General features: G+C 41.0%; 1 protein-coding gene across 4 annotated transcripts in view; it reads right to left on the bottom strand.

Annotated features, from left to right (window-relative positions):
* Positions 1-25,770, bottom strand: part of LOC135459347 (transducin-like enhancer protein 4) — a 99,323-nt gene that overhangs the window by 25,081 nt on the left and 48,472 nt on the right. For 3 of the 4 annotated variants that reach the window (XM_064735270.1, XM_064735268.1, XM_064735271.1), the window contains 2 exons: positions 17,777-17,981; positions 17,354-17,370 (listed from right to left, as the gene is read on the bottom strand). In XM_064735270.1, coding sequence (XP_064591340.1) covers positions 17,354-17,370; positions 17,777-17,981 — 222 coding nt within the window. The remainder of the gene's footprint in view (positions 1-17,353; positions 17,371-17,776; positions 17,982-25,770) is intronic. The other variant, XM_064735269.1, reaches the window with a different exon arrangement.

The following is a 25,770-nucleotide window of genomic DNA, read 5'->3' as shown; positions in this document are numbered from 1 at the left end:
GTGCATTTCTTCTCCATAACAGCTTGCCAAAATTGTTCCTTTTTAAGGTACCAGTCAGAATAGCTAGCAAAGTGTTTCCTAATGCAAGGCTTGAATACAATGGTGATTTCTGCACACATCATCTTCAAATTTGAAGAGTGAGTGGGGTTTTACGTTGAGTACACAGAGCACTGCCAGCATGTCTTTAGCCAGAACTTAAGATGCTGAGCTGCAGTCACACCACTGTTTACTGACCAGCATCTGGGCTGCTTGAGTTTCCTTGCACTGCTACCTTGCATATTCTCAGTTATGAGCTGAGTCCTGTTCCAAGATAGAAAACCTTGAATTTTAAAGTGGGTCTTTACTGCTGTTTCCTGCTAACATGGGGACAGATTCTGAATCTGTCCAGTCTGTCCCCCTTATTTCACTGCCTTTCCTTGCCCCTTTTTGTACTACAGGGCTCAAGTGCAAGACAAGCTTTCATTATTTGTTGTGACAGATAATACCATCAGAATGCTCACTGTGCATAGTCTTAAGTCCTGACAGTAAGCGCAAATTTTCATTTAAAGACACCTAGAGCACCAGATGGAGCCCTTACAGTAAGAAAGTGTAACAAACTTTCACAGCAAGCACAACTGTGTCCAAAGCTCCAGCCCACAGATGGAAATCCTTCTTCCCTGCCTGCATGCTCTCCCCACTGGGTACTTTCACTACTTACAAAAGATGCTGTGACCATCTCCATGGGCAGCTGTTCCAGTGCCCAGCCACCCACCGCGAGAAGAACTTTTTCAAACAGCCAACAAAAACCTCCTCTGACACTTCAGGCCATTCCCTCAAGTCCTGTCACTGTCACCACAGAAAAGAGCTCAGAGCCTGTCCTTCCTCTCACAAGGAAGTTGTAACTGCGATGAGGGCTCCCCTCAGTCTCCTGTTCTCCAGGCTGAGCTGACCAAGGGACCGCAGTTGCTCCTCACACAGCTTCCCCTCAAAGCCCTTCACCATCCTCACTGGCCATCTTTAAATGCTCTCTAACAGTTTAATGTCTTTCTTATACTATAACACCCAAACCAGCCCCCAGCACAGGAGGTGAGGCTGCCCCAGCTCAGAGCAGGGCAGGACAATCCCCTCCCTTGCCCAGCTGTGATGCTGTGCCTGATGCACCCCAGGAGAGGGTTGGCCCTCCTGGCTGCCAGGGCACTGCTGACCCATGTTCAACTTGCCAGGACCCCCAGGTCCCTTTCCATGGCCCTGCTTACAGCACCTCATTCCCAGTCTGTCCATACATCCAAGGCTACCTTGTCCCAGATGCAGAATCCAGCACTTTATCTTGTTGAACTTCGTGTAGTTGGTGATTGCTCAGACCCCCAGTTTTTGGGGGTCTCTCTGCAGGGCCTCTCCCTGCCCTGGAAGGAGTCAACAGCTCCTCCCAGTTTTGTATCATCTGAAAACACGCCCGGTATCCCTTTTAGTCGTGTCTCCAACAACCTGATGTGAAAGGAGCCACAGAAACACACCAGCAATGTAATCAAGCCTGAAGGAAGGATGAAAATTCAACCAAAGCTTGTCTTCTGCCAAAACATGTAGAGATTAGACAGTTAAATGAAACTGGAAGTAGCTCAAAAGGACTGAGTGGTCAAACTAGAAGCATGCATGTACTTGCCAAGAATGGGACTAAAAACCACTGTGAGGTTTCAAAAGAAAGAATTAAGTACAGACAGATCACAAAGCAGCACTGGTTCTTGAGCAAAAAACTAAAAATGGGGAGGTTGTAAAACTGTTTGTTTTGGAAATGTAGGCTTAGCAGTCTGCTCTTTTGTCTGATCACATGAAGTCAATTAAGCTTCTTCATGCCTCAAAAAGCAGGATAATTTCGGAAGTCTAGAGAGTGCTTCTTTCCCTTACAGGGTTGTTGAGAGGATTCATGGATTGAAGACTTGGAGGTACTCCGGTATCACCAAAATGGATCTATTACATATGCTAGACCAAAATTTAAAAATGAGGAAGGAATAATCAGTATTCCTTGTATCAAAACACAACTAAAAGATTGGAGTAATCCAATTGCTGTAACAGAGTACCTGTACTAAACTCCAGAAATTATACAAACATAGAACTCTAGCCAATTCTTAGTTTGCATAAATCTGTATGACACAGACACAAGAAATTCAAAAAAAGAAGCATTTCTGCATTGTATGTAAAACTAATCAGCCAAATTGTGAGAACCTAAAGCCACTACTTCAGAATGCGTAAGATCTTCTCAAAGACAGCCAGATGTCAGATGAACCTCCCTGATTTCTGCAGAAATGCAGAGCCAGTCTTCCATCATCACTTCATTTACTATAACTCACCAGATGCAGTGTCTTTTATGGCTTTTTGCTATGCAGTGTTTGCACTTAAAGCATTATGTAAGTATGAAAAACAAACACTGTCTGTGCTTTTCTGATTAAAATCCAATATAAATTATATTCAAAACAGTGCAGCCCACTGGTTAATGGCAAGCTGCCAGTAAGGACCTGTGGCTGATTTGGGGTTTCATCTATCTGCTATACTGTTACTTCTATTTTATTTTAGCATTACTGAATGTTTTTTCCCATATCCACTCTTATTCCTAACTGGCCAGCTTAGAACTCCAGTTGTGTATAATCTCACACCAGACAGTGCAAAAAAATGCTGCCCCACAATGCATAATCACTTTGTGACTTGAGCAAGTCCGATTCAATCTCCACCTATGTAGTATACTAGTTCTTTCCCTCCTTGCTTCACTCAAGACTTCTGTTACTTCAACCCAGATTCATTCCAGAAGCACTTTCCTGCTTCCTGGTCTAAGCTCTGTGAAACTCCACGTAAAGCAAAACTTCTTATAGATCTGCAGGCAAAGCAGATTACCCTAACGAGCTAACTCTGTGTAACTAAGTACAGGGAAAAGTACATTTCATATGAAAACACAGAACAGTCCAAGCCTGTCTAAAAAGCAAGGCAATGCCACAGAACATTCACAAGTTAGTTTTGTGAATTCTCATACAATTTAGGTGATCCTAAACTGTGTTTCCCAAATGCTATTCAAACATGATTATGGAATATATTTGTTTTGACTGGGCTTTAAGTCCCTGCATTTCAAAAAGTCCTCATTTTACCTTCAATCAAAGTTGAAATTTGCTATCATAATACCTTTAGCTCCCTTTAGAACTGTTATGCATATTTCCCAAAGAGAAAAGATTTGGGGATTCATCATGCACAAACTGATATCCACAATAACACCACTCCTAGTAGGTTTGCTAGAAATAGCTTGGTATTTCTACTCTTTGTTTTGATATTTATGGATTAAAAATGAATTCAGGCCTGATCTCACAGTATTTAATATCTGGGCAAAACACTTCTTGCTCAAGTCAACGTGGTTTCACACAACAAACATCCTGCATGTTACAAAAAATGAGCAGTGACAGCAGTAAATGGCAATTTCCTCCTTATTTCTTTTTGTGCTTCCCTTCTTATCATGATGACAGCAGGAAAAATATGGCAACCATAACAAAGAGGAATAATGAAAACACTCACAGACGATTACTCAAATTGGGTCCATAAATACCATGATTACCTGGCTACTATAGCATTTGATTTCAGGACAACTTGAAGATCCATGAAGGCAGGAGACATAAAATACCTGCATATCAAAAGCTGGTGCCCCAAAACCCTGTGGCTACCTCATATACAAGCAGGTGGACATGTTACAGCAGAGGCAAGGAATACCTTTGTATGCCTGCAGACAGCACTACTGAACAGAGTCTTCTTCTTCCACTGCAGTGGTGTCTTGACTTGCCACTTTCCAGCTGACCTGCACAACACCCTGAAGTTGATCACTACAAGAAAACTACAGTCAAAATAACAAACACAAAGCATCTCTCCTGCCAAGTGGCAAGACCTTCCAGATCATACACTAACTTCCTCCACAGCCAGCCAGCACAACCACATTTCACAACACATTAGATGCATTATGGGTCCCAAGCAAACAATACGCAGGCACAAAACTCAAGTGCCAGAGATGGCTAGAGTAAACTTGCAGCTCCCCCAGGGCCAAATGTACCTTTTCAGCAAGGATACCCTAATGTGATGCTATTCTTCTGCATCTATTCTCTGCCATCCCTCAAGACAGACTTGAAAAGAAGAACAGCCAGAAAACTATGACTCAGAGCTAAAAAGGTTAGTTGCTGGGACCCAGAAACCACAAAGATCAGTATATCAGGCATGTTTTTTTTAAATGCTTTCTTTCTGTCTCCTTCTTCTCTTCCTGAAGGACTAAATGTAAAATGAAATCGTCTTACAGAAGGACAGCCGCTTCCCCCCTGTGCTCAATCATTCCAGTCACACTATGTTGTCCAGTAACCTGCATTGATAATTCCTCATGAATAAAATGCCAACATTATCATCCACAGCTATGTTGTTGACATGCATTTGTTATTTCACTAAAAATACCATTAATTTTCTGGCTTCACAACAGCTGAGCTACTCCCCATTTGAATATACAAAAGAGTATTTTGTTTAAACCAAATTAAAAGCGTTCCAGTAAATGACTTCAATTTTGCTGGCTATACTACTTAGTGTATACTGTTCTATTTAAGCCTCTCTTTCCTCATCTCTAGCCCTTCTACACCCCCATCCTTTTCTCTCTGTTTTTTTTTCCTCCTCCCTTTATATACTTAATCCTTTCATTTCAGGAACTGGATTTTCCCAGCCAGACATCCACAGTCAGAGAGACTTCAAAAACTTAGCGCCAAGGAGTTAAGGCAATGGTGAAATTGCCTCTGCTCTGTTTTTATTCACCTGATTGCCAAAAGCTATTTAGCAGTAAGGAAAGGAAGGGAAAGGGGAGGGAAAGGCACATAAATGCTGAATACACCTTCCTTTACCCATCCAGACAAGACATTCACCATTTAAGTTGGAATGAAAACCGCCATTTCTGCCAAGCCCTCCTGGCATCTCACCACTTTATTTGTTCCCATTTGTATCTAATGCTTTTGTCAACAGTTCAACAAAAGTCAAAGCAAACAACCCACTACAAACACTGAGGGTAACAGCAACAAGCATGAATCCTCACAATTATCCAGCCCAGCTGCTCAGTGCCTGTCCAGACTGCTTTCATTTACAACAGTGTCAACAAAAGGCTGAAACCCAATAACTAGGTGGGTCAATACTACCACTGTAAAGCCTCCAGAAAAGAAAATGCTGTGCTGCTGCTTAACTGCTTCAGCAAACATGCAGAATAATTCAGTTAGATAGACAAGTGCTTGCCTAATCATTTGTTGTGTGAATTATTCAAGGCTTTCCCTTCAAACTGCTAAACGATGGCTCTTCAAATATTTCCATGGAACCACCAGATGTCCTACAGGAGAAAAGGGAACATAAGGCACATTCTGACGTAAGAGAGGGCAATGGTAACCTGTGATCTTGAAAAGCATTAATGTTTAGAGGATTAATGACTTCTTACACATTGCTTCTGGTATAAAGAACACACAGCTTTTAACACAAGTGTTAGGCATGCATCAATTTACTAGCTGCTTGAGCTCTATACAGCATAATCAAGGTTGTGTACAATTTTTCTTTCTTTTTTTCATGAGAATTGTAAAAGAGTTCTCTCCAGAGAGTATGTAAAGCGTAGGTAAAAATAAGCACAGCAGCTAGTAAAGTAGATACAGAGAGGAAACATGCATTTATTCCCATATATCTCTCTTCCTCCACTGCCCCCTATGTTCATTTGACACAAGCCAAATGCTCACTCACGTTCTTCCAGAGGTTTCACATAGGTTCATGTTTACAGTTTCAAAGAGCAGGACAAAGTAGTCTTACTGCATAGAACCCAGTGCTATACATTATATATTTTACTTTAATTGCTATTTAGGTACAGGAAACAGCCACCTTCAGACATCTGCTTGACTGATTCTGCTGGCTTTTGTCACAATTGCTTCATTATATTAACATATTATTTTTAACTTTTTAGCAAACTTTAAGAAAATGGGCAAATTAGGTAAAAATAGTGATTGTTTTGATTTAATCTCATTACTGGCAAAAACAACCTGGATGTGAATAAATGTTTTTTCTAGGACCAGTTTACATATACATCACAGTGCAGTGTTGGATGGATATATACCTTGAGCCAGAATACAATATCAAATACACTTATGAATATTTTATTTTTGACATCTACAGTAACAGTTGTGCATGCTGAGTAACTAGTATTCCAGAGAGGATTCCTGGCAGTTTTAAGACTTAGAAAAGGAGTAAGAAAAATTCTCTCTGTATGTCAAATTAAAGAACATATTTTTGTTTTTATAATTAGAATCTGCAACATATTTTGTTTGCAAAACATGCGGCTTTGCAGTGATTGCACTGTAGCAATCTGGTGTTGTGTGTTGTCAACATGAGAGACTTCTTCTATCAAATAAAGTTTTCTTCCTCTTTCTGTCCAAAACAGTCATGAAACATTTGTCTACTAAATAGCAGCAGCTCCATCAGGCTGTGATCACCACAGCTGTTAGTACCCACTACAGCCCTACACTACTTCGTGGGAAACTTCTGTTAGATTTACTATTAAAAATCAGGTTATTGCTATTTGCAACCTAAAGTTGGTTTATTAGTATTAGCAGGACTGTTACAGTCATTAGCAGAATTTGTGAAATTGTTTAAGGTTCACGGAGAGCAAAAACACAACAGAGGGTACTGTAGAGAGAAGTACTGTACAACAGAAAACCCCTGGTATCAAAGGAGTTGTGACTTGCACAGATTAAATGGGAAAAACCTCTGATGCTAGATACACTAGAAACAGTCTGATGCTGAATACCCTAAAAAGTATGGGAAAGAGAGATAACATCACAGTTTTTGATGGTTTCTCCTGTTCCTCATCCAGCAGAATAGGAAGAAGCATTGAAAAATGGCACCCCCATCCTTCGCCATAGGTGAAGGTAATGCTGTCCACCAGAAAACCTTCGTAAAGGACACCAGAGTCCTACAGGTCTGGAAAATAACTTTACTGCTTTCAAACTCCTGCAGTGTGACACAGAGCTTTTAGGCTAGATGGTGAGCACACACTACTTTTCTAAGGGCAACAAACTGATCACTGACAGATGCCTTTATGCTTAAGGTGGCGTCCCTCTGCTACTCTCATGTCAATTATACATACTGACATGGCTCAGAAAAATACTGTACTGCAAGGGAATGGCAGAAAAAGGTTTCTCTAACCTTCAATTATACATACTGACATGGCTCAGAAAAATACTGTACTGCAAGGGAATGGCAGAAAAAGGTTTCTCTAACCTCACAAGGTTTACTGTAATTGATTTAAAAATATTATTTTTAAATTATTCAGACACTGAATTCTTCTCATAAGCTGCAGTATTGGACAGCAAGGTTCATTACAAAATAGTAGTTGGAGGTCATGGCACAAAACTTTTCTCAAAGCAGGGAAGAAAAGCAAAACAATAATTTCTTCCAGGGCTAAAATAAATTGCAGTTTGATATTTTTAAAAGAAATGGAGAGGGGAGACAGAAGTATAGAAAGCATCAACAGATATGGCTTCAACAAATATATCAGGGAAAAAGGAGAAATATAAACACACAGGTACAAGCTACAATTTCTACAAGCCAGATACAACGATTTCCTAATGCCTGGTATTGGAAGATCACAAGGCAAAGCTTTATGTTATTTAGGTCAACACTGGCTTTTCAATTCAATGTAACTAGTGATTTCTATACAGTCAGTCCACTTAGTTAATATAATAAAAAGAGAAAAGGACTCAGAAATACGCTGCAATAGCTGAAGAGTTTTATGTTGTGTGTGGTCTGTGCCAAACACAAACCACACACAACTGCAGAAAACCCTTCTGGGGGTTGCTGCAATTGGGACACATCTCTCCTGGCCTTTTTTCCATACTCCTGCACTGCACTTGTGCAGAACATGCCAGTGTGACAAAGCAGGACCCTGCCAGCAAAACCAGTGTTAGAGTTTATTTTGATCTGTCAAGATTAATATAGCAAAGAAAATACTGTATGCCCTCTTTCAAACCATACAGTGGCTTGAAATATGCCAGCTTCTCTGTGTGGTGAATCTGTGATAGACAGCTCACCCATTTAACGGAAAAAAGGAACAACCCATGTTGAATCTTTTCCTTCTCCTACCCCTCTGCCCCACTTACTCATAAGTATGCATTAAGAACATTCCCACAGCTGTAGTCACTGCCTCTTGAGTGGCAGAAAACAGAGGTGCAGCTGTGCCTACTAATATTCGTATGCAAACAAGTAGCACTGGACTGGCTGCTATACCTCACTTAAAAGCTCCTTGGTACTCTTTGTTAACTTGGCAGATCAAAAAGAAGTGATACAGAGCAATCTGCTGTCCATTTAATGCAATTAGCAGATTTAAGTGGCATTTCACTTTCAATACCTCATTAAAACACTGATTGCATCCAGCAATTGCTGATGATACAACATTCACAGTGTTCCCCCTACAGTCCTCCCTGAGACTTGGTGGAAAGTTGGGGCAAGCCCTGAGCTGGCAGTGAGCAGTCAGAGCCAGCAGACAGCACAGCTTCTGGAGCCAGATGCGAAACCTGTACCCTGGTGCACTGCAGCAGGGGTGAGGCTGGCAGAAGGCAAGGGAAGAGAACACCCAGGACCTAACAGGGAACTGACAGGAAGTCAATAACCCCTGCACCCGTGGTCTCCATAAGTCCTTCAGGAGGCAATGGAAAATACCATCTCCAGGATTAGTATCTCCTAAGCACAGACCCAGCCTCTTGCTGGGTCAGATGCCACATTGCTGACTTTTGCTACACGTCTCCATTTTACAGTTTCTGCGAGACTTTCTACCCCTCAAGTTCCATTTCTTCTACAGTCTTCTGACAGTGAAGCATGTGAGTGGTGAAGTCCATAAAAATGTCGTGTGGACACAAGACTTCAATTTTCCTCTTGGATTATTTTGTCATGTTAGTCCAACAAGCCAAACAATACCTCAGCTTAGGAAAAATACTTTTTTAATTTCTTCCCCCAATGCACCCAAATGCAAATTAACAGCATCCCAGAAAAAAAGTGACATCAGGCTGAATTCCTTCAATCCCTTCATTGTGGGAAGCACTGCTGGGGAAGGACCTGGCTCTACCACCTCTGCCAGGAGCTTGGGGCATCCCTGGGGTACCCTCCAGCTCTGGCGCTGTTGCTACCAGCCAGCACAGCTCCACTGGTGCCAAGGAAAGAACAAACTAAAAAAGATTAATTCGCAGATGTTCATGCATTTCACACAGAGGGTGCCCTGTGGTCCGTTGCCAGGGCAACGGGAGACCACCAGCGCGCGCTTTATTGGCTTTATGAAGTGCGTCTCGGGGGCTATAGTCCGAGAAATGCTGCATGATAATCTTCAGGCTTTTCAGAAGCCTTGTTTTGTGTTTATCCACATTTAACCCTCTGAGTATTTTTAAGGGCGCCACTATGTCTGGCATGACAAGGAATGTAGAGACAGGCTGTGAGGAGACAAACACATCAACTCCGTTTCCGGCCTAGAGACCCTGGAAAGCATGTCCTCAGCACCTGCTCCCACCTGCCCTGCACTGAAGTTTTCACCCACAGCCTGCAGGTAGGCTGGCAGGTGAGCTGTTGTAGGGCTGACGTCAGTAGAGCCATGTCTGGGGACAAAACTGACATCAGAAAGTGCAAATGCAACGAAAGTGCCACACTAGACTAACAGGTAAGTGATGGCAAGAACACTTTCTCAGTAACTTTAAAAGAAGATTAAAAAGATTCAAGACCATTTCATCAACTTTCCAGACACATGACACAAGAAACCACACTTTTATTTGGAACCCCAATACATGACACAGGCAAACCACCCATGCCAAAACCTTTACCAAAATTTATAAATTCACATAGAGAACTTCCCTTCCTCTCCTTACTCCAGAGCAGTGTCAGGTGTCTCCCCTAGCTGTCCTCTCATCCTTCCCAGAGCTGTCCTCTCTGCAGCCCCTCAAGGCCGGGCTGCAGATGGGAGGGGCAGGAGGGAACAGGGGTTAAAATCACAAATGACACAACGCCTCAAGCAGCAGCAGCCGCCACTGACATCAAGCGCTAATCCAGCAGGAGAAGAGAGGCAGAAAGCGAGGGTGGCAGAAGGGATCAGTAGAAGAAATGGCTTGCATTCAGACTTGCAGGAGAAAGAGCATGCAGAGACAATAATTTCCTGGGAAAAGCTAAAGCCTAACGAGAATTTACTCTGCCTCCTTTATTCAGACAACCAACCCCTTTGTGGCAGGGGCTTCCTGACTGACAGGAACCCAGGGCTCTTTAATAGGATTTCCATATTATTTCCAACACCTGCCTATAAGTTATTTGTTTACATTGAAGAAGGCGAGATTCTCAAATCAGGCATCTGCTTCTGGTTCAGGCATATTTTAGGAAACCATGTAGAAAGAAGCTTTGTTGCTATGGAGACATTTTTATTTTCTTCCATTAGTTGGATGAAAAACATTAGCATTTCCAATTTTTTGTTCTTCAAAAGGCCAAATGTCGCTTAAGAAAAGACAGAACTTTTCAAATTGCTATGCAGAATAGACTAATCGAGCTTTAGATATTTAATTAATTATTCAACTCAATTAGAGCTGTACCAAAGAGAGGCAAGAAACAGTGCAATTTTCCTGCAAACTTCCCTCAATGGCCAATTCCTGCTGGCCGGTCTAATTGCTTTTTCCCTCAAAGAACAGCTAAAACTTTGTAGTTCATGTTGCACTCAACAATCTTGCATAACAACTTGCATATCAGTCAGACTGCCAATTTCCCTAAACCAATCATGTTGGACTAGGAATGTGCTCCTTTGCCAGAAAAGAGATAAGAAGAGCCATACAAATATACTATAAGCATTCAGTGACTTTACTCATATGACAGAAACTTTCAATGCATGTCATACATGTCACTGAATCCAGAAGGCGCACTCCTTCCCTCCCTTTACCAGATAATCTTAGCATGCCCAAGGAGTCCATTGATTCATGTAAAAATAAGGGATGTTTCAAGTTACTTTGGACATAAGGGTTTTAAAGACAAAATTAAAATGTTACATGCTCCAAAAAACAAAACCAAAAAAAGAAAAAATCACAGTGCCAACAGAAATCTGTAAGTCAAAAACACAGTCCGTGTCCCACTTTTGATAAAAATTTATGTATGTTGTTTTTTTCCTCCCATTACATTGACAAACATCTTTGTAACCTGACCTGCAAAGGTGTTCCTCATTCCAATTCATCCACCATGAGTAAACTAGTGTGAGACATGAAATCCAGTGTGTAAAGCATGATTTTAATTGCATGCTTACAATGAAAAAACTTGAAGAGATAGAATAAACAAATTAATTTCCTCCCTTTACTTCTCTTCCCCCAGCTATTATATTGTCAAAGCCTTTGCACTGGAGACCTTTCCACCCACCTCCTCATTCCAGCAAACTTCCTCTTCCTACTCTATGATGTGAAATCATACTCCTGTGTTATCAACATCACAGTCTGTTGCCATGGAAATAATTAGACATGACTGCTCAGGTTAGAAATTACAGCCCATGTATGTATTTGCCTTCTGGGCGAAGAGAGCATCTGGATAGAGAATATTTGAGTTACCCTAAATCACCAAGTGGCAATACAAAAGTTTGACAGCGGGAAGCACTATGGGAATTTGACCAAATGTGGGCACACCCCTGAGTAAAAATCACCCTGTGGTAACATGCAGAAAGATGCAAGATAAGAGGGACAGTGTGCCATTAATAGACAGAAGCGGGTAGAAAGCTATTGGGGAAAACAGGTGAAGCCATCAAAACTAGCAGAAGCAGCTAATTCTTTGATGCCAGAGTATATGCTGTCACTTTCATATGAATATGAGTACTCTACACTAAATTAAACTTTCCAGATGACCTCCTGAAAAATACTAAAGATGTGATATTGCATGAATGAAAGAAATTTAAAACTCAGTTGGGGTGGGGGGGAGAAAAGAAGAAACAAACACAGCAGGGAGATACACACCTGAGGTTTAGTTTCATGTTCCTTTTAGAAACCACAGAGCTTGAATGACACACTACAAGTTTAGCCATTAAAAGGTTATTAAGAAAAAAAAAATAGTGCCAAAAAAATCAGCTCCATAAGATAGACTGAGACAACAAACAGGACCTTGCTAATTAATATTTGTTCTGCTTCAGCAGACAGTTACTGGACGAGACTGCAACAAACAAGCATGTCTCACCCAATCACATCATTAATCCACTCACGTTCACCACCTGAGGACCAGCTATGCCCCACAGATATTTATTCATCTGTTCCACAAACAAACAATTACAACACATTTTCTGGAATTAGGGCACCTGTTACATTCGGCACAGTTTACACACCCAGAGGCAGATATCAATTAATACTGAAAAAATTACTATATCAGAAGCCAACAGAAGTTACTCATTATTATTTGTTAATGCTACCCCCAAAACCCCACCTCTTGCAGAGCGGTGTAGTTCAAATCTGCTCTGTTTAAAACTACCACTTCATCGTAAGAGAAAGCAAAACACATGCAAAGCTTCATTCCTGAATGGCAAAAGGTACAAACAGAATCCATGTGAGTCTGAAATGTCTGGATTTAAACACGCCTGTGAAGTGTTTTTTAGCTGAATGGTGATTAATTGGCCAAATAACAAAATGATCAGGAAAAAAATTCTGCAAATTCCTTTAACTTTGTAATAGGTTGCCACATTTTTTTGGCTTGTTTCACAGACACTGAATGCAGAGACATTTGGCAGGACACTCATGCCACTACAGGAAGTCCCATTTAAAAGAAACCTGATAATGAGGGCAAAGTCCACAAAATACATAACAGCAGCTTATGTGGTGTTCCTCTATCAGCAGAAGAACAAAGTCAGCAACATAATTACATTTGGTAATATCCAGAAATCTTGTAAGTTGGGGATTTTTATTTTAAAGTATTTTGTACTTTCCAGAAGTGCCTCCACACAACCCCTCCAAGCATCAGGTTACTCACAGTAACAGATTCAGGAGTAAGTAGCCTACTCACAACTAAATGAAAAGAGGTCTAAACACTTAATAATGGCTAACAGCTTGAGAAGCACTGGAGCACCTGCTACCACAAATGTAAATGGAATGTGTGAATCGCATCCATCCACTTTCCCTGTATCGCCCACATGTGTAATTATTAGCTTTCACACAGATTAAGGCAAAAGTAATTTTATTTCTAGATTCACCTCAATTTGCCCTGACAGACTTTTCCCAATTCACCAGTATGTTGGCCAGAAATCCACCCCAAAACTCCATTTGATACATTATTTCATATATTTTCTTCTAAAATTCTTTTTTTCCCCCCAGAGGAATCTCAAAGTAGCTGTTTTATTCCTGTCACAAGACTGCAATTTTCAATTATTGGCACTTGTTACTGCTGAAACAGATCAAAATGAAAAAAGGTTTCATCACCTTGGCAAGTCTTACTACAGGCATAGTCTCTGCCCCAAATAATTTAAAAATCAGATAAAGAAAAAAAACCTAACAACGAAAAAACAACCTAAAGAAACCAACCAACCAACCCCAAAAGAAAGGCAATGCTTAAGAGGTATATAAAGAACAAGAGATTTACATTAGAAGTGATAAAAAGTTGCACATGATGGATCCTGCGCATGAATTCACATGCGTCAGGAGGCTCTGAGGTTCTTGAAGAATCTGCTTGGGGACATCCATGCTACCTCTGGCAGGCACACAGCCCAGCCAGTATCTGGGAGCTCCTTCATTCCATTTGCTGCACTGAGAGTTATGGGAAGAGAGTGCCAGCACTACACTACTTTTTGTCAGGTGGAGCTTTCTTACACAAGATGTTTCCACAGCTTCTCCAAAGGGAATGTATTAGAAAAGGAATTTTGTTAAGTATCAGAGAAACTTTTGCCACCTTTGTCCCAGAGATGATATTAGGGCTGGAAAGAAGGACATGCCTCCTGCACCGAGTCCTCACAGGAGGTGGGAAAAAACTTGTGCAAGTGCAATTTGCAAAAAAGAATCCACCAAAATAATTATCTTTTCCCCTTTTTTCCCCTCTTAAAAAAAAAAAGTTTAATAGCTTTGAAAAGGAGACACACCAAGTCCTCCACAAAAAGCTGTGCGGTTAACTGCAGAGCTGTTTGTCTTTCTGTCTAAACACATTATATTCTCTGAGAGCCCTTAAGCCAGGGCTGCACTTTGAGCACAGCCCTGGCACATGCCACCCTTCCCTTCCTTTTGTCCTCTCCACAGCCTTGCCACTGCACAAAGAGCACTCCCATGACCTGTTTACAGCGTTTAGAGTCTTCCCATACCTCAAACTTTGCAAAGAATTTGGAGGACTGGATCCAAGAAGAAATCAAAGAAATCAAAGAGCTCCCAAAGCTGCCCTTCTCTACAGAGCTTGCTGTGTCAATGCTGATCTATTATTTAGGAACAGCTCCTGGACAATCTTATATTACCTGAAGGTGACTACTCAGCTTCAGCAGTGAACTACTTAGTTCAGGGGAGGTGCTGGGCAAGATCAGGTGTAACATGTCTTGCCTGGTAGAGTGATGCAAACTGCCTTTTTCCTGACTTGAACTAAGAGGAGAGTCAGGACCAGCACAGCTAGAGACAGCAAGTTTCAGGAAGAAAACTGCCCAGCAAATCCAAAGCTCCGTAAATAGTGGCAAGAAATGGGTCATTTCAGCCAAATTCCTTTCTTTGTAGAAATGGGTACTGTACCTTTGTTATCTGAATTCTACACGAAAGTGTAAATTTACACTTCATGAGCTATTTTAAAATCCACCCTGCTTAATAATCTATATCAGCAAGAAAACACTTTAAAGTGTCTCTCACAATTAAACCCAGGCACAACTTTATATAAATCAAAATTTTGCTACCATATCAAAACGTTACACTGGGGCTGTATAACATTGCCCATATCCTCATTACATGCTACACTAATTACTACCAGCAGATTCAGAATTTTCTGCACATTAGAGGCTTTTAGAGGAGCTATAAAAAATTTCAGGCATCATTAATTTAAATTTGTATTGAAATTTCCTTTTGACAGATGGCCAAAAATTACTTACTATTTAGAGTACCAGAGCCTGCCTGTTTGCACATTGGAAGAGGAAAGGGAAAAATTAAAAGGAAGAAGGAAATTTATGTCACGTTCATCACCTGTTAAATGTTAAGGAGCATTATCCTGCATGAATAAATTATTTCATACAAGCACACAGACTCCAGCTGGTTCTGGCTGACAAAAACTGTCTCAAGTCACACAGCAGACAATCATAAAAAGCCTCTCTTAACCAGGAACCACTTAAGGGAGGAGGGATCAATTGAACAAGCAACTAACTGCTACTCTGGGCATCACTGAAAACATTTAAGGAAATTAGCAAACTATTTCACCTTGCAAAGCTGGCAGTAAGCCCCATAATGCTGACACACAAGCCAATTCACAACCTGAGCACTGTGCAAGACAAACATCTACTTATCATTTCAAAGTAAACTGCACAAAGTAGATGCCCTTCATTCCTTCTGGAAGCTGTATGAGTAACAGCACTTTTGAATCCATCCCAGGCAAAATCAGCCTTTTCAGTACAAATACTCACCCTAATATCCATGACAGCATAAACACCCCAACACCTCACAAATTATACAAAAAATGACTAGCATAGCTTATATTGTTTAGAAACAGTGAATGGCATATATTAGCAGTTCTCCTCAGTCACTTTCTTGAATGAAATCATCATGGTTTCGACTATATAGGTAAGCAAACTCACTCAAGAAACCACATGGCTTTGTGCTCTCACAGTTAGTTATCCATCCCACTTGCATTTGTTAGTTTGAGTGCAGGAAAAAGGAAAACGGACTAAACTTATCTGTTCGCAATGAAGACTGGGTTTTCTAGGGAAATCATCATTAATGCGTGCTCCGGCCCCATCGCATTAAGTAGTATTAGCAGTTTCCAGCCCTCATGACAAAGAGGCTGAAGTGAAATCCAACACGCTGTTATCTTAGGTCGGCAGATAGGCAGCTTCAGTGCCTTTGCTGCTCACGGTGAAAACTGACAGTTCCTGTCAGCTCCTGGTTTTTATGCAGAGCCATGTGTGTAACAGCAAAACTGACAACCATTGGCTCAGTTGCGCTTGGCTGGGACATGTCAGGAGTGCCAGTGGCAGAATGGGTGTGCTGGGATAGGCTGTGGGACACGTCCCCACCTGTAGCTGCCAGAGAACCAAGGTGACAGCTTTTGTGTCAGCCCTGGATGGACAGGTCTCTAGTGGGGGCAAAGCCTGTGCCCAGAACCATGCTTCTCCCAGCACTATAAAGGGAACACTAGTAATATCTGCCTGACAAGATCCTGCTAATCTTGTGTAATGCACACTAGACTCATGCTGTGAACATCTCTTCCATCACTTCCCCAGCCTCAAGAATATATTATATCTTCCTAAAAAAGCACAACTAGAAACCTGACAAACTGTTTCTAAGTGCTTCATAAGGTTGGTACAGGTCTTGCCATTTATAAGAGAAATATATCTTTCTTTTCACACTCAGCAGCACCTAATAAGGCTTGACCTTATGTTTCTGAAAACCATGCAAACTAGGAGAGCAGACCCACGAAGGAAGAGGACAAGAGTAACACACATCTCTCCATCTGCAGCATTAAAACCCAGGAGTCCCTGGGAGACTCTGATGGCTATCAGTACGGAAAAGCATCCATGTCACTGAATCATACTGAATGCTCAAAATTATACAAGTTGCAGGTATGTTACTACATGTACTTATTATCATCACCTTACACATGATACAGGTATGCTGCAGAGTCACTCAGAACCTGAAAATTAATTTTTGGAAAAGGAAGGCAGAATCCTCAGTGCAAGCTCCAGTACCACGTTCATCAGGGTCGAGGGAAGGGCAGCTCACTCCTCTCCAACTACAGGATAGCAGGCAGCACCCTGCATCCCCCTGTGAGCGACAGAGCCCTCCTTCCTCAACTGCATTATAAGGAAATATCAGAATTACAATAGACAGCATCCAAATGACTTAAGACTACTGGCTTATTCCTTCTGTCTCAAAAGCTTGGACGCAGATCTTTCTTTCTGCCCAAGAACAGCCTCAATGCTGTTGCAGTAAACTCACTGGTCAGCATGTTGCCTGCAATCCTAGCTGCCCCACTACCAGCCATTGCCTAGATGTGATACACAGGCTATGCAGGGTGCTGCCAATCAACACAAGCATCACGACCCAGTTCCAGTTTGTGACTTTTTCCACCACTCTGTGCCACATTTCAGAAAAATGCAGTGTTCACGCAGCTCTGTCAAGCTACCCTTTACACCTACAAATTGGAATCCTACCTTGATGGAGTCTCTGTCTGCATGCAGAGCAGCCCCCATGCATAAGGAGGGGGAGATATGGTGGCAGGGGATGGGCACAGGGGGGAAGAAAAAAAAGAAAGAGAAATACTAGTTAGTTTACACAAAATTATACATTTATCATACTCCGAAGAAAGAATCCTGATGTCTGTTAAATAATAAATTGCACAGATGTTAACTTTTCTGTACAGTTAATTATTAAAGCTGTACAGCCAGATTTATAAAACTGGATTTCTAGCATTTGAACACAATTCCTGGCTACTGCTTGATAATAAACACTAAAGTAATTAGCTAGGAACTCTTCTGAAAATTGCTCCTCCCTCCCCCACCTTCGCTTGCTTTAAACAGGAGAATTTTAAAAAAAAGAAGAAAACCAAAGCCACACACTCCTCTGGCAGCGCCTACCTCTTTGGTGATCATTATCATGGTGCTTCTTCTCATCTTTAATTGGGAGGTGGGACTGCCCTCCCAGTGCACTGGAGAGTGCCAGGAGACCAGCACTGCTGCCAATGGGTGGGATGGCTGGAGGCTGCAGGCCCGAGGGGTGCGGAGTGAGCGGCACGGGAAGACCATGTCCATGTGACAAGTGCTGGGCCTGGAGTTGTTGCTGCTGTGAAAAACAAAACACAGATATTGAATTTGTTCAGGGAGCTGGGGATTATCTAATTGATCATCTACATCAACTGTGACTGATCAGATCAATCAATGCATCTGATCAATCCAAACATCCTGGTGCCTTAAAAATGTCCAGATGTTTGGACACAACATATTTGGTAAAACTCCGACTGAACTGGAAAACAACAACAACAAATCTTAAAAAATAAAAAAAGAAAGCAAATGAATGTTGCCGTTTTGGTGAATTTTTTATTTTTTTGACAGAGGTATTATGCTTTTCTCTTTCTAGTAGAAACACTCCATGTACACATCTAATCAAAACATATGTAACTGTAAAAGCAGTTATATAATGAAAAAAAAGCTGAAAATTGAGAAAATTAGTGTTAAACAGTTCTCCCAGCGCTACTGCACAGCATGCAGTGAAAGTTAATTTGAAAGAGAAAACCTGAATTAACAATCCAGAAAAGGAAACTGGTTGCAGCCACCGTTTTAAGCCCTTTAAGTGTCCTCAGCGGTACTTGAGCAAATTACTAAAGAAAATCTAATGTAGCAAGGCTTGAGTCCTCCTGTAGGCTTGCTCAATAATGCTGAAATAATTGGGCACTCTGTGCACGTTTAGTGATGCTCGAATGAAAAGCTAGAGGCCTGCCCTTGTACTCTTCTCTGGCTGCTGACTCTGTGTTGTGACAGGTTTATTTGAGTGGGACTGTGATGCATGCACCAGTAACTGCACTGACAAGAGTTTAAAGTCATTTTTACCAGTACATTGGCAACACATAGAGAAAGCCCTTGAGAGGTTCGAATTGGAGTGCTTGACCTCAACCATGGCTGCATCAAGCTCTGTGCTATACTAACCACTGTGGGGTAGATAGACTGTTACTATTCATTGGAAAGGCAGTGGAAAAAAACCTTGACAAATCAACAACAAAAACCAAACAGGTGAAAAAGTTTAGTTAAATATATCCCAAGAGAGATCTGTTTGGGTCTAAAGCTTACACACTAACCATCCAGCTAATTTCTGTTCATAGAAAAAACAGATAGCCCCTAGAATTTTCTTTTCATTTTCAAGCATTTATTATCAAGAATAAGTCAAATCTCAAGTCCTCTAGGATTTTTCTCTCCCACCTGCATGTCTGTATACAGGATTTAGAAGAAATAAAAACCTAACTTGTTTTGCATAAAACCATTCCACTTTAAACTTCTAAGACTTACTTATAGAGGGGTGAGCTGAAAGTAAAAGGCTGCAAGTCACAGCACACTAGATAACCCTTGCAGCACACTTTACACATAGCTCCCTTGATACCCCACCCTGACAGAACAGATCCTTCTCTTCTGCTTGGAAATAAACCTCATGCAGTGGAATCAGACTGGCAGTTGCATGCACACATCATCTTATCCAGACCAGTAGCAGAGAAAATAGGGCAATGATCTACAAGAAAGCTATGGGGGAATAAAAATACAGAAGAGGGCGGGAGGCAGACCAAAATCAAAACCAAATGAACAAAAACCCATAAAGAATGTTCTTCCAAGTGGAAGAAGAAGAAAAGGGTAAATCTTTTTCCCACTTGCGAACCCATGTCATTCCAGCAGGTGTTCCTTCTTGTAGAATGTATCAAACCCATTTTGCTTGCTTGATGCTCTTATGGCAGTACGCTTCATTCTTCAAAATATTAAATTAGCTACAATGAAACAAAGCAAGAGAAAATAGAGTATTGTTTAGCTTCAGGGTTTGAACGGGGCTGCCTTACAGCAATCTGACATGCCTGACTTGGGGAGGGAGGAGAAGAACAAGCAAAAGAATAGGGATGAACGGAATAATCTGTGTTCTGCTACCTGGATATGAACAAGGAATTTCTATTCCTACTTGATAATGTGCTATAAACCACTGCATGAAGATCTCTGTCTGAATCTGCCAGTGGCTTAAAGTAAAGACTTTGAGAAGAGCCTGAGAATATCAACAGCGAGCTTTCCCCATGTTAACTCTTATACTGTCAACTGAAGAGGAATACTCATTACACACTACTGTACAATCCACAGAGATCTACTTATTGACCTACCCAATTTGCATTATATGACCTCTTCTATTGACATAGGATGGTTTCCAAAGAACTGGAAGAAAACCGCACTGCAAAGGTAATACCCTTTTTTACTTGTCTTTGATAGGAATCTCTCTTCATAGCTCAGCAAGACAACAGCACAGACTGAAGCCTGGAAGAACTGAATATCGATAATGATTCTCAGACATAATATGGTCTTTAAGAGTAGTAGCCTAGCAGCTTGAGATCACCCAGAACAGCTGGGCTGTGCCAGTCGCTCTTGCCCAAGAATCAAAGTGTTTTCACTGGAATTTGAATTGCAGAGAGCTCTGAAAAGAACTGCAAAGAGTGGGGAATTAAAAAACCAAACCCAGAGCCTTCCTGCCATAGAGAACTTTTCTGAAGAGACCAAGTTCTTCCAGTAAAAGTAATGGGAACCTGAAATCTGGCAACAAGGCCTCAGAAGCAACAAAGTGTCATTCACTGATACAGCAGAACTTTAGTGTCATGAAGTCACTTTGTAACAGCAGAAAGAAAATGCTTTGGTATGACAACTAGACTGCAAAATAAGTCTAAACTAACACCCAAAATTTCAGCATAGCACACATCCTGTGCCACACAAGGATAATATTGTTGCATACTGTTAGATGGGGTGGGAGTAAAACTCCAACAACAGAAGGAGGATCCTGGCCAAGGACTGTATTGGTACAGGAAAGACTATGATCTCCTCCAATATAAGGAGAAATGCTGAACACCAAAAATAAGGCACTGGTCCAAAACCAGAAAGGAAGCAAATGCAAGTGAAACACTGGGTAGGCTTTTGCTCTCAAAATATATAAGTGGAAAAGGAAATAAAAGTATATAATCACATAATTAATAATGCTGTTTGCTAATAGGCTTAGTCAAGAAGGTAAAGATGAAGTGGCATCTCTGTCATTTGCTACTACTGTATTCAAATACCCACAATGACAGCTTGACTTTGTTTTTCCATTGCTTATGGGCATCACTGGTGAGCATCAGGTGGCCTACATGCAGCAATTTCTTTAAATGGAAAGTTATAGAAAAATGGGCAATTCCTTAGCCCACTGGGCATGAGATTAAGGCTAACAAGTGGTAAAAAAGGGTGATCTCCTGTAGTTATCAAAATGCCAAAGTTATGGAGGAGTAAGTACGGAGATAGTTACTCTCCACACACAGAAATATTCCATTATGGAAGAAAGTTCACACTTGTTTCTGCCTGTAGCATGAATTTAGATCATAAAACCTGACACAATTTAAAAACTTGCAAAGAAAGCCTGAAAATGAGCCAACTGAGCAACTACATAATTTTTTAAGTTGCTGTAATGCCTTCTCTTCCCCTTCTCCATCTTCTCTGTAATTTGTAATCTTTGGTCATGTTATTTATGAACTCCTAGCATGTGTAGCATGTGGTTAACTTCAGACAATCCCATCACAGTTGACTACAGTATGCGTAAAGTCAAGCATACATCTTCAGCATTAATGCATAATAGGTGCAAACTTGGAAAGGCAGACTTTATGATGCTGTAAATTTTCCAGAATTATTTGAAGATAAAAACATCAAGAGTTACTAGCAAGAAATACACCCTATGGAATTACAAAATAGATTGCAATGTTTTTAAGGAGCATTCAACACACACAAAATATAAGAGCACAGGGTAAACACAGCAATCAGAAAGAAGCCAAAAGAGAAGACTGCATTCTTTTTAGTAATAAGTTTAGGAAGATGATAATTTAAATCAGCTGAGTAGTAAAAACTGAAGCAAAGCTTTCAAAACACATTAACACACGTCACATAAAGATAACATCTGGCTGCTACTAATGGTATTTTCTTTTCTGTATATTCTTCTAGGCTGTCTAGAGTAAGGAATAAAATAACTCCAAAGTCATATTTACACAAATAGGTAAAAAAGATTTGCTGAAGGCTTTTATCTGAGTAACAGTAATTCTTAGAACCGCCATTCTAAATGTTGATGCTTAGCTTAATTCTTTTCCCAACACATCTTAAGAGATCAACTTTTAAGTAAAATGTGATAACAAATCCACTAACAAATTAGCTTTGAATGCTCTCTTGTTATAGTCAGCACATTCAAAGCCTATTTTCCTGGAAGAGGTTCAAGTTTTTACTGGATATTTTCCAAGCAGCTTGTATTGCAGTAATCTACCACTTTCCCTCTTACAGACCCTGAGAAGTCACGGCCATTACTCAAACAACCTGAACATACTACTCTAACCTGAAGAAATTTCTAATGTTAACAAACGAATGTCTCAAAAAGATATTTTCTCTTTTATAGTTTTACATATGTTCACTACTCGTACCTGCAGCACTGATGGGAGAGGACCTCGAAAAATCTGAAACAAATAGTTTCACTGTTTGTTTAAAACAAGTTAAGTGATGTGGTTGCTTGCTGAGAGTGAATCATTGGTAAGATAGCATACAGACAAAACAGAACCCAAGCTGAAGAGGAAACAAAGACATAGAAACAATGGCTCAAGAGTACACAATATCAATGTCAGTGGTTTGAAAACCAGCAAAGGCAATTCTTTGGCACACGCAGTTACGAGTGTACTTAAGATGATATGAACTTTTATCTGTTGTGCCTGTTCGCACCCTTGACGTGATCTGTACTGTTTGTACTTCCTTTGTACTGCTCTCTCTCTGCTGGCAGATATTTAAAAAATAAAAAAAAGTTTTTCTGATGTTATGATACAAGACACCAAAACAGCCCACAAAGAGTCATATAGCAGCTCCTCCAGTGGCATGGTTCTGGAGCTATATGGATTTATACCATATAATGGGTTTGCATAAAGGAACAGTGGTACTGATGAAGAGTAGAACAAATTACTATTCTTACTCTTTAAAGGGAGAATGAGCATAATGAAAATTATTACAGTGCCCAGAGTAAAAAAAAAAATATCCTAGTGGGAATCCTACTACAGACCACCAAGATGAAGAGGCAGAAGAAATATTCTATAAGCAGCCAGCAGAATTCTCAAAATCACAGACCCTTCCTCTCATAAGGGATTCCAATTTAAAAGATGCCTACTGGAAATACAACAAAACAGAGAGAAAACAGTCCAGGAGGTTCCTGGAGGACAATTTCCTGACACAGTATGGATGAGAGAGACAACAAGGGTTGGTGCCCCACTGGACCTGCTGTTTGTGAACAGAAAAGGATTGGTGAGAGAGGCGATGGCCAGAGGCCCTCTTGGCCCAGCCAGCAGGGGTTTATGAAAGGCACATCCTTCACATCCTGTGGATATTGTCTACATGGACTTTAATAAAGCTTTTGACACCTTTTCTCATAACATTCTCTTGGAGAGACTGGCTTCTCATGGTGTGGATGAGTGCACTCTTTGCTGGGTATAAACTGACTGGATGGCTGGGGCAGCAGCGCTGCTGAATGGAGTTACACCAGCTGGCAGCCCAGGGCTCAGTGTTGAAGAGAGCTGTGCTGAATATCCTTACTGACAATCTGGACAAGGGGACTGAGTGCCTCCTCAGTCAGCTGGCAGATGACACCACGTTGGGCAGGAGGGCAGGAAGGCTCTGCTGAAATTTCTTGAGGGATTAATGAGCCAAGGCTAATGGTATAATGTTGCCCAGGCACAATTTACCTGGTAATATTGGGATCTTATTCCAATAGTATAAGGTTCAACAAGACCAAGTCATGACAGCCCCATGCAGTGCTACAGGCTGGAGGCAGAGTGGCCGGAGACCTGACTGGTGGAAAAAAACCTGGAAGTGCTGGCTGACAGCAGCTGAACATGAGCCAGCAGTGTGCCCAGGTGGCCAGAAAGATCAATGGCATCCTGGCCTGTATCAGCAATAGTGTGGCCAGCAGGACCAGGGAACGGATGCCCTGTACTCCCAACTGGTGAGGCCACACCTGGAGTTGTATGTCCAGTTCTGGGCCCCTTAATTCAGGCAAGATATTGAGGTGCTGGAGTGTGTCCACAGAAGGGCAACAGAGCAAGTGAAAGGATCCAGAACACAAGTCCTGTGAGGAGTGGCTAAAGCAGCTGGGGCTGTCTGGACAGGAGAAAAGGAGGCTCAGAAGACATTATCACTGTCTACAACAGCCTGAAAGGAGGTTCTAGTGCAGCAGGAGTGAGTCTCTTTTCCCAGGCAACTAGCTATTAGATGAGAGGAAATGGCCTCAAGTTGTGCCAGGGGAAGTTTAGATTGGATATTAGGAAAAACCTCTTCCCTGAAAACACAGTCTTGCATCGGCTGGCCAGGAAAGTGGTGGAACCACCATACCTGGGGAAGCACTCAGAAAAACTTTTAAATGTGGCACTTGGGAACATGGTTTAACTGAGAACACAGTGGTGCTGGTCTGATGGTTGAATTCAATGGTCTTAGAAGTCTTTCCCAACATAAAAAATTTCTGTTACTCTATGTACTGTATCAGCAATTAGTGGAAACTCTAAGTGCTCAGATGCAACTTATCTACTAGAAAATTTGCATGTGTCTGTTCACAAAGGGGAATGAATACAGACCTTAAAAAAATCTAGGATTAAGAATGAAAAATTATGAAAAGGGAAAGAGAATCAGGAGCAGAGTAGTAATAATAACAATAATTATAATAAGGATAATAATAATTTTTTTAAAGAATCAAATACCATGTTACTTGCTCTCTAAGATTCAGCAATTTATGTCTTTGAGGATGCTGATTCCACAGAAGGAAAGCAACCTCTACTGACAAAACTAAAGGGGGGAATGAAAAAATCAATAGCAGTCATTAATCAGAAAAGGAGCATTTAGAGCTCCTACATAAATAACAAAGAAACCATCAGAATCATATCTCTACAAATTGCTTCAAAGATCTTTTAAGCGATCTAGGAACAAAAAGTCATCTCCCAAATCATACTGTGGGATGAAAAGCAATACATGCAGAGCACATTTCCGTTCTTAATCATGTATATAGGAACATCTGTCAGGATACATGTTTCACCATTTGTCCTCCCTTCCACTCTAATGACTATTTTTCACCCAGCAAAACAGCATAGATAGAGGACAAAAAATTAATACAACCTACTAACAAATAAAAGATTCATGGCCAAAAATTGGACATAATCTTATAAAGGGAAAACGTAGTCCTCTGCAAAAGGCTAAGTTCACCTTACAACAGTATTAGAGTCCAGTATTTCCTTCTTCTGATTGCAGGACTTCACCTCAATTTCACATTGGAGGTGGAGGGAGGAAGAATTAAACTCTTCAAAATCACTTTCTGTTATCATTTAATAAAGGGCAGAAATTCCCACATAAATCACAGAACTTAAAACTCTCTTCCTCCTTCTCCCCCATCAGTTTCTATTTAAGGTAAAGAAAATCCACATCTGCCAGAGAAGGCAGAAAGCACAAACTGTAAGCTAAAGGCCTTGCCATGAGGAGTGCCACTGGTGTGATATGTGCCTTTACATATCAAAACTCTGCTTCGAAACCTTTCCACACAGACCAGTGCAAAAAATAACAACTGCAGCAAATCTGTGTTTTCTGCTATGTATAAACAGATGGCAAAATTAATCTCTGGCTAAGTAGGCGCACACTGGTTCATGTACCTTATTTACCAAATGCTCCACTAATGTCCTATCCATAGGCACTGCGAAGAGATTTGTTTTTTCCTCCTCTGGACTAACAGTAAAAAGATAGCATTTCTGTTGGGACTCTGTAAATTTTGGTCCTTTCCTTTAGAAATGAGAGTAACATCTGTGCTTTTCCCAGCA

This window comes from Zonotrichia leucophrys, chromosome Z (assembly GCF_028769735.1).
Source record: "Zonotrichia leucophrys gambelii isolate GWCS_2022_RI chromosome Z, RI_Zleu_2.0, whole genome shotgun sequence".
Taxonomy (NCBI): domain Eukaryota; kingdom Metazoa; phylum Chordata; class Aves; order Passeriformes; family Passerellidae; genus Zonotrichia; species Zonotrichia leucophrys.
This window is presented reverse-complemented; position numbering and strand designations above follow the sequence as displayed.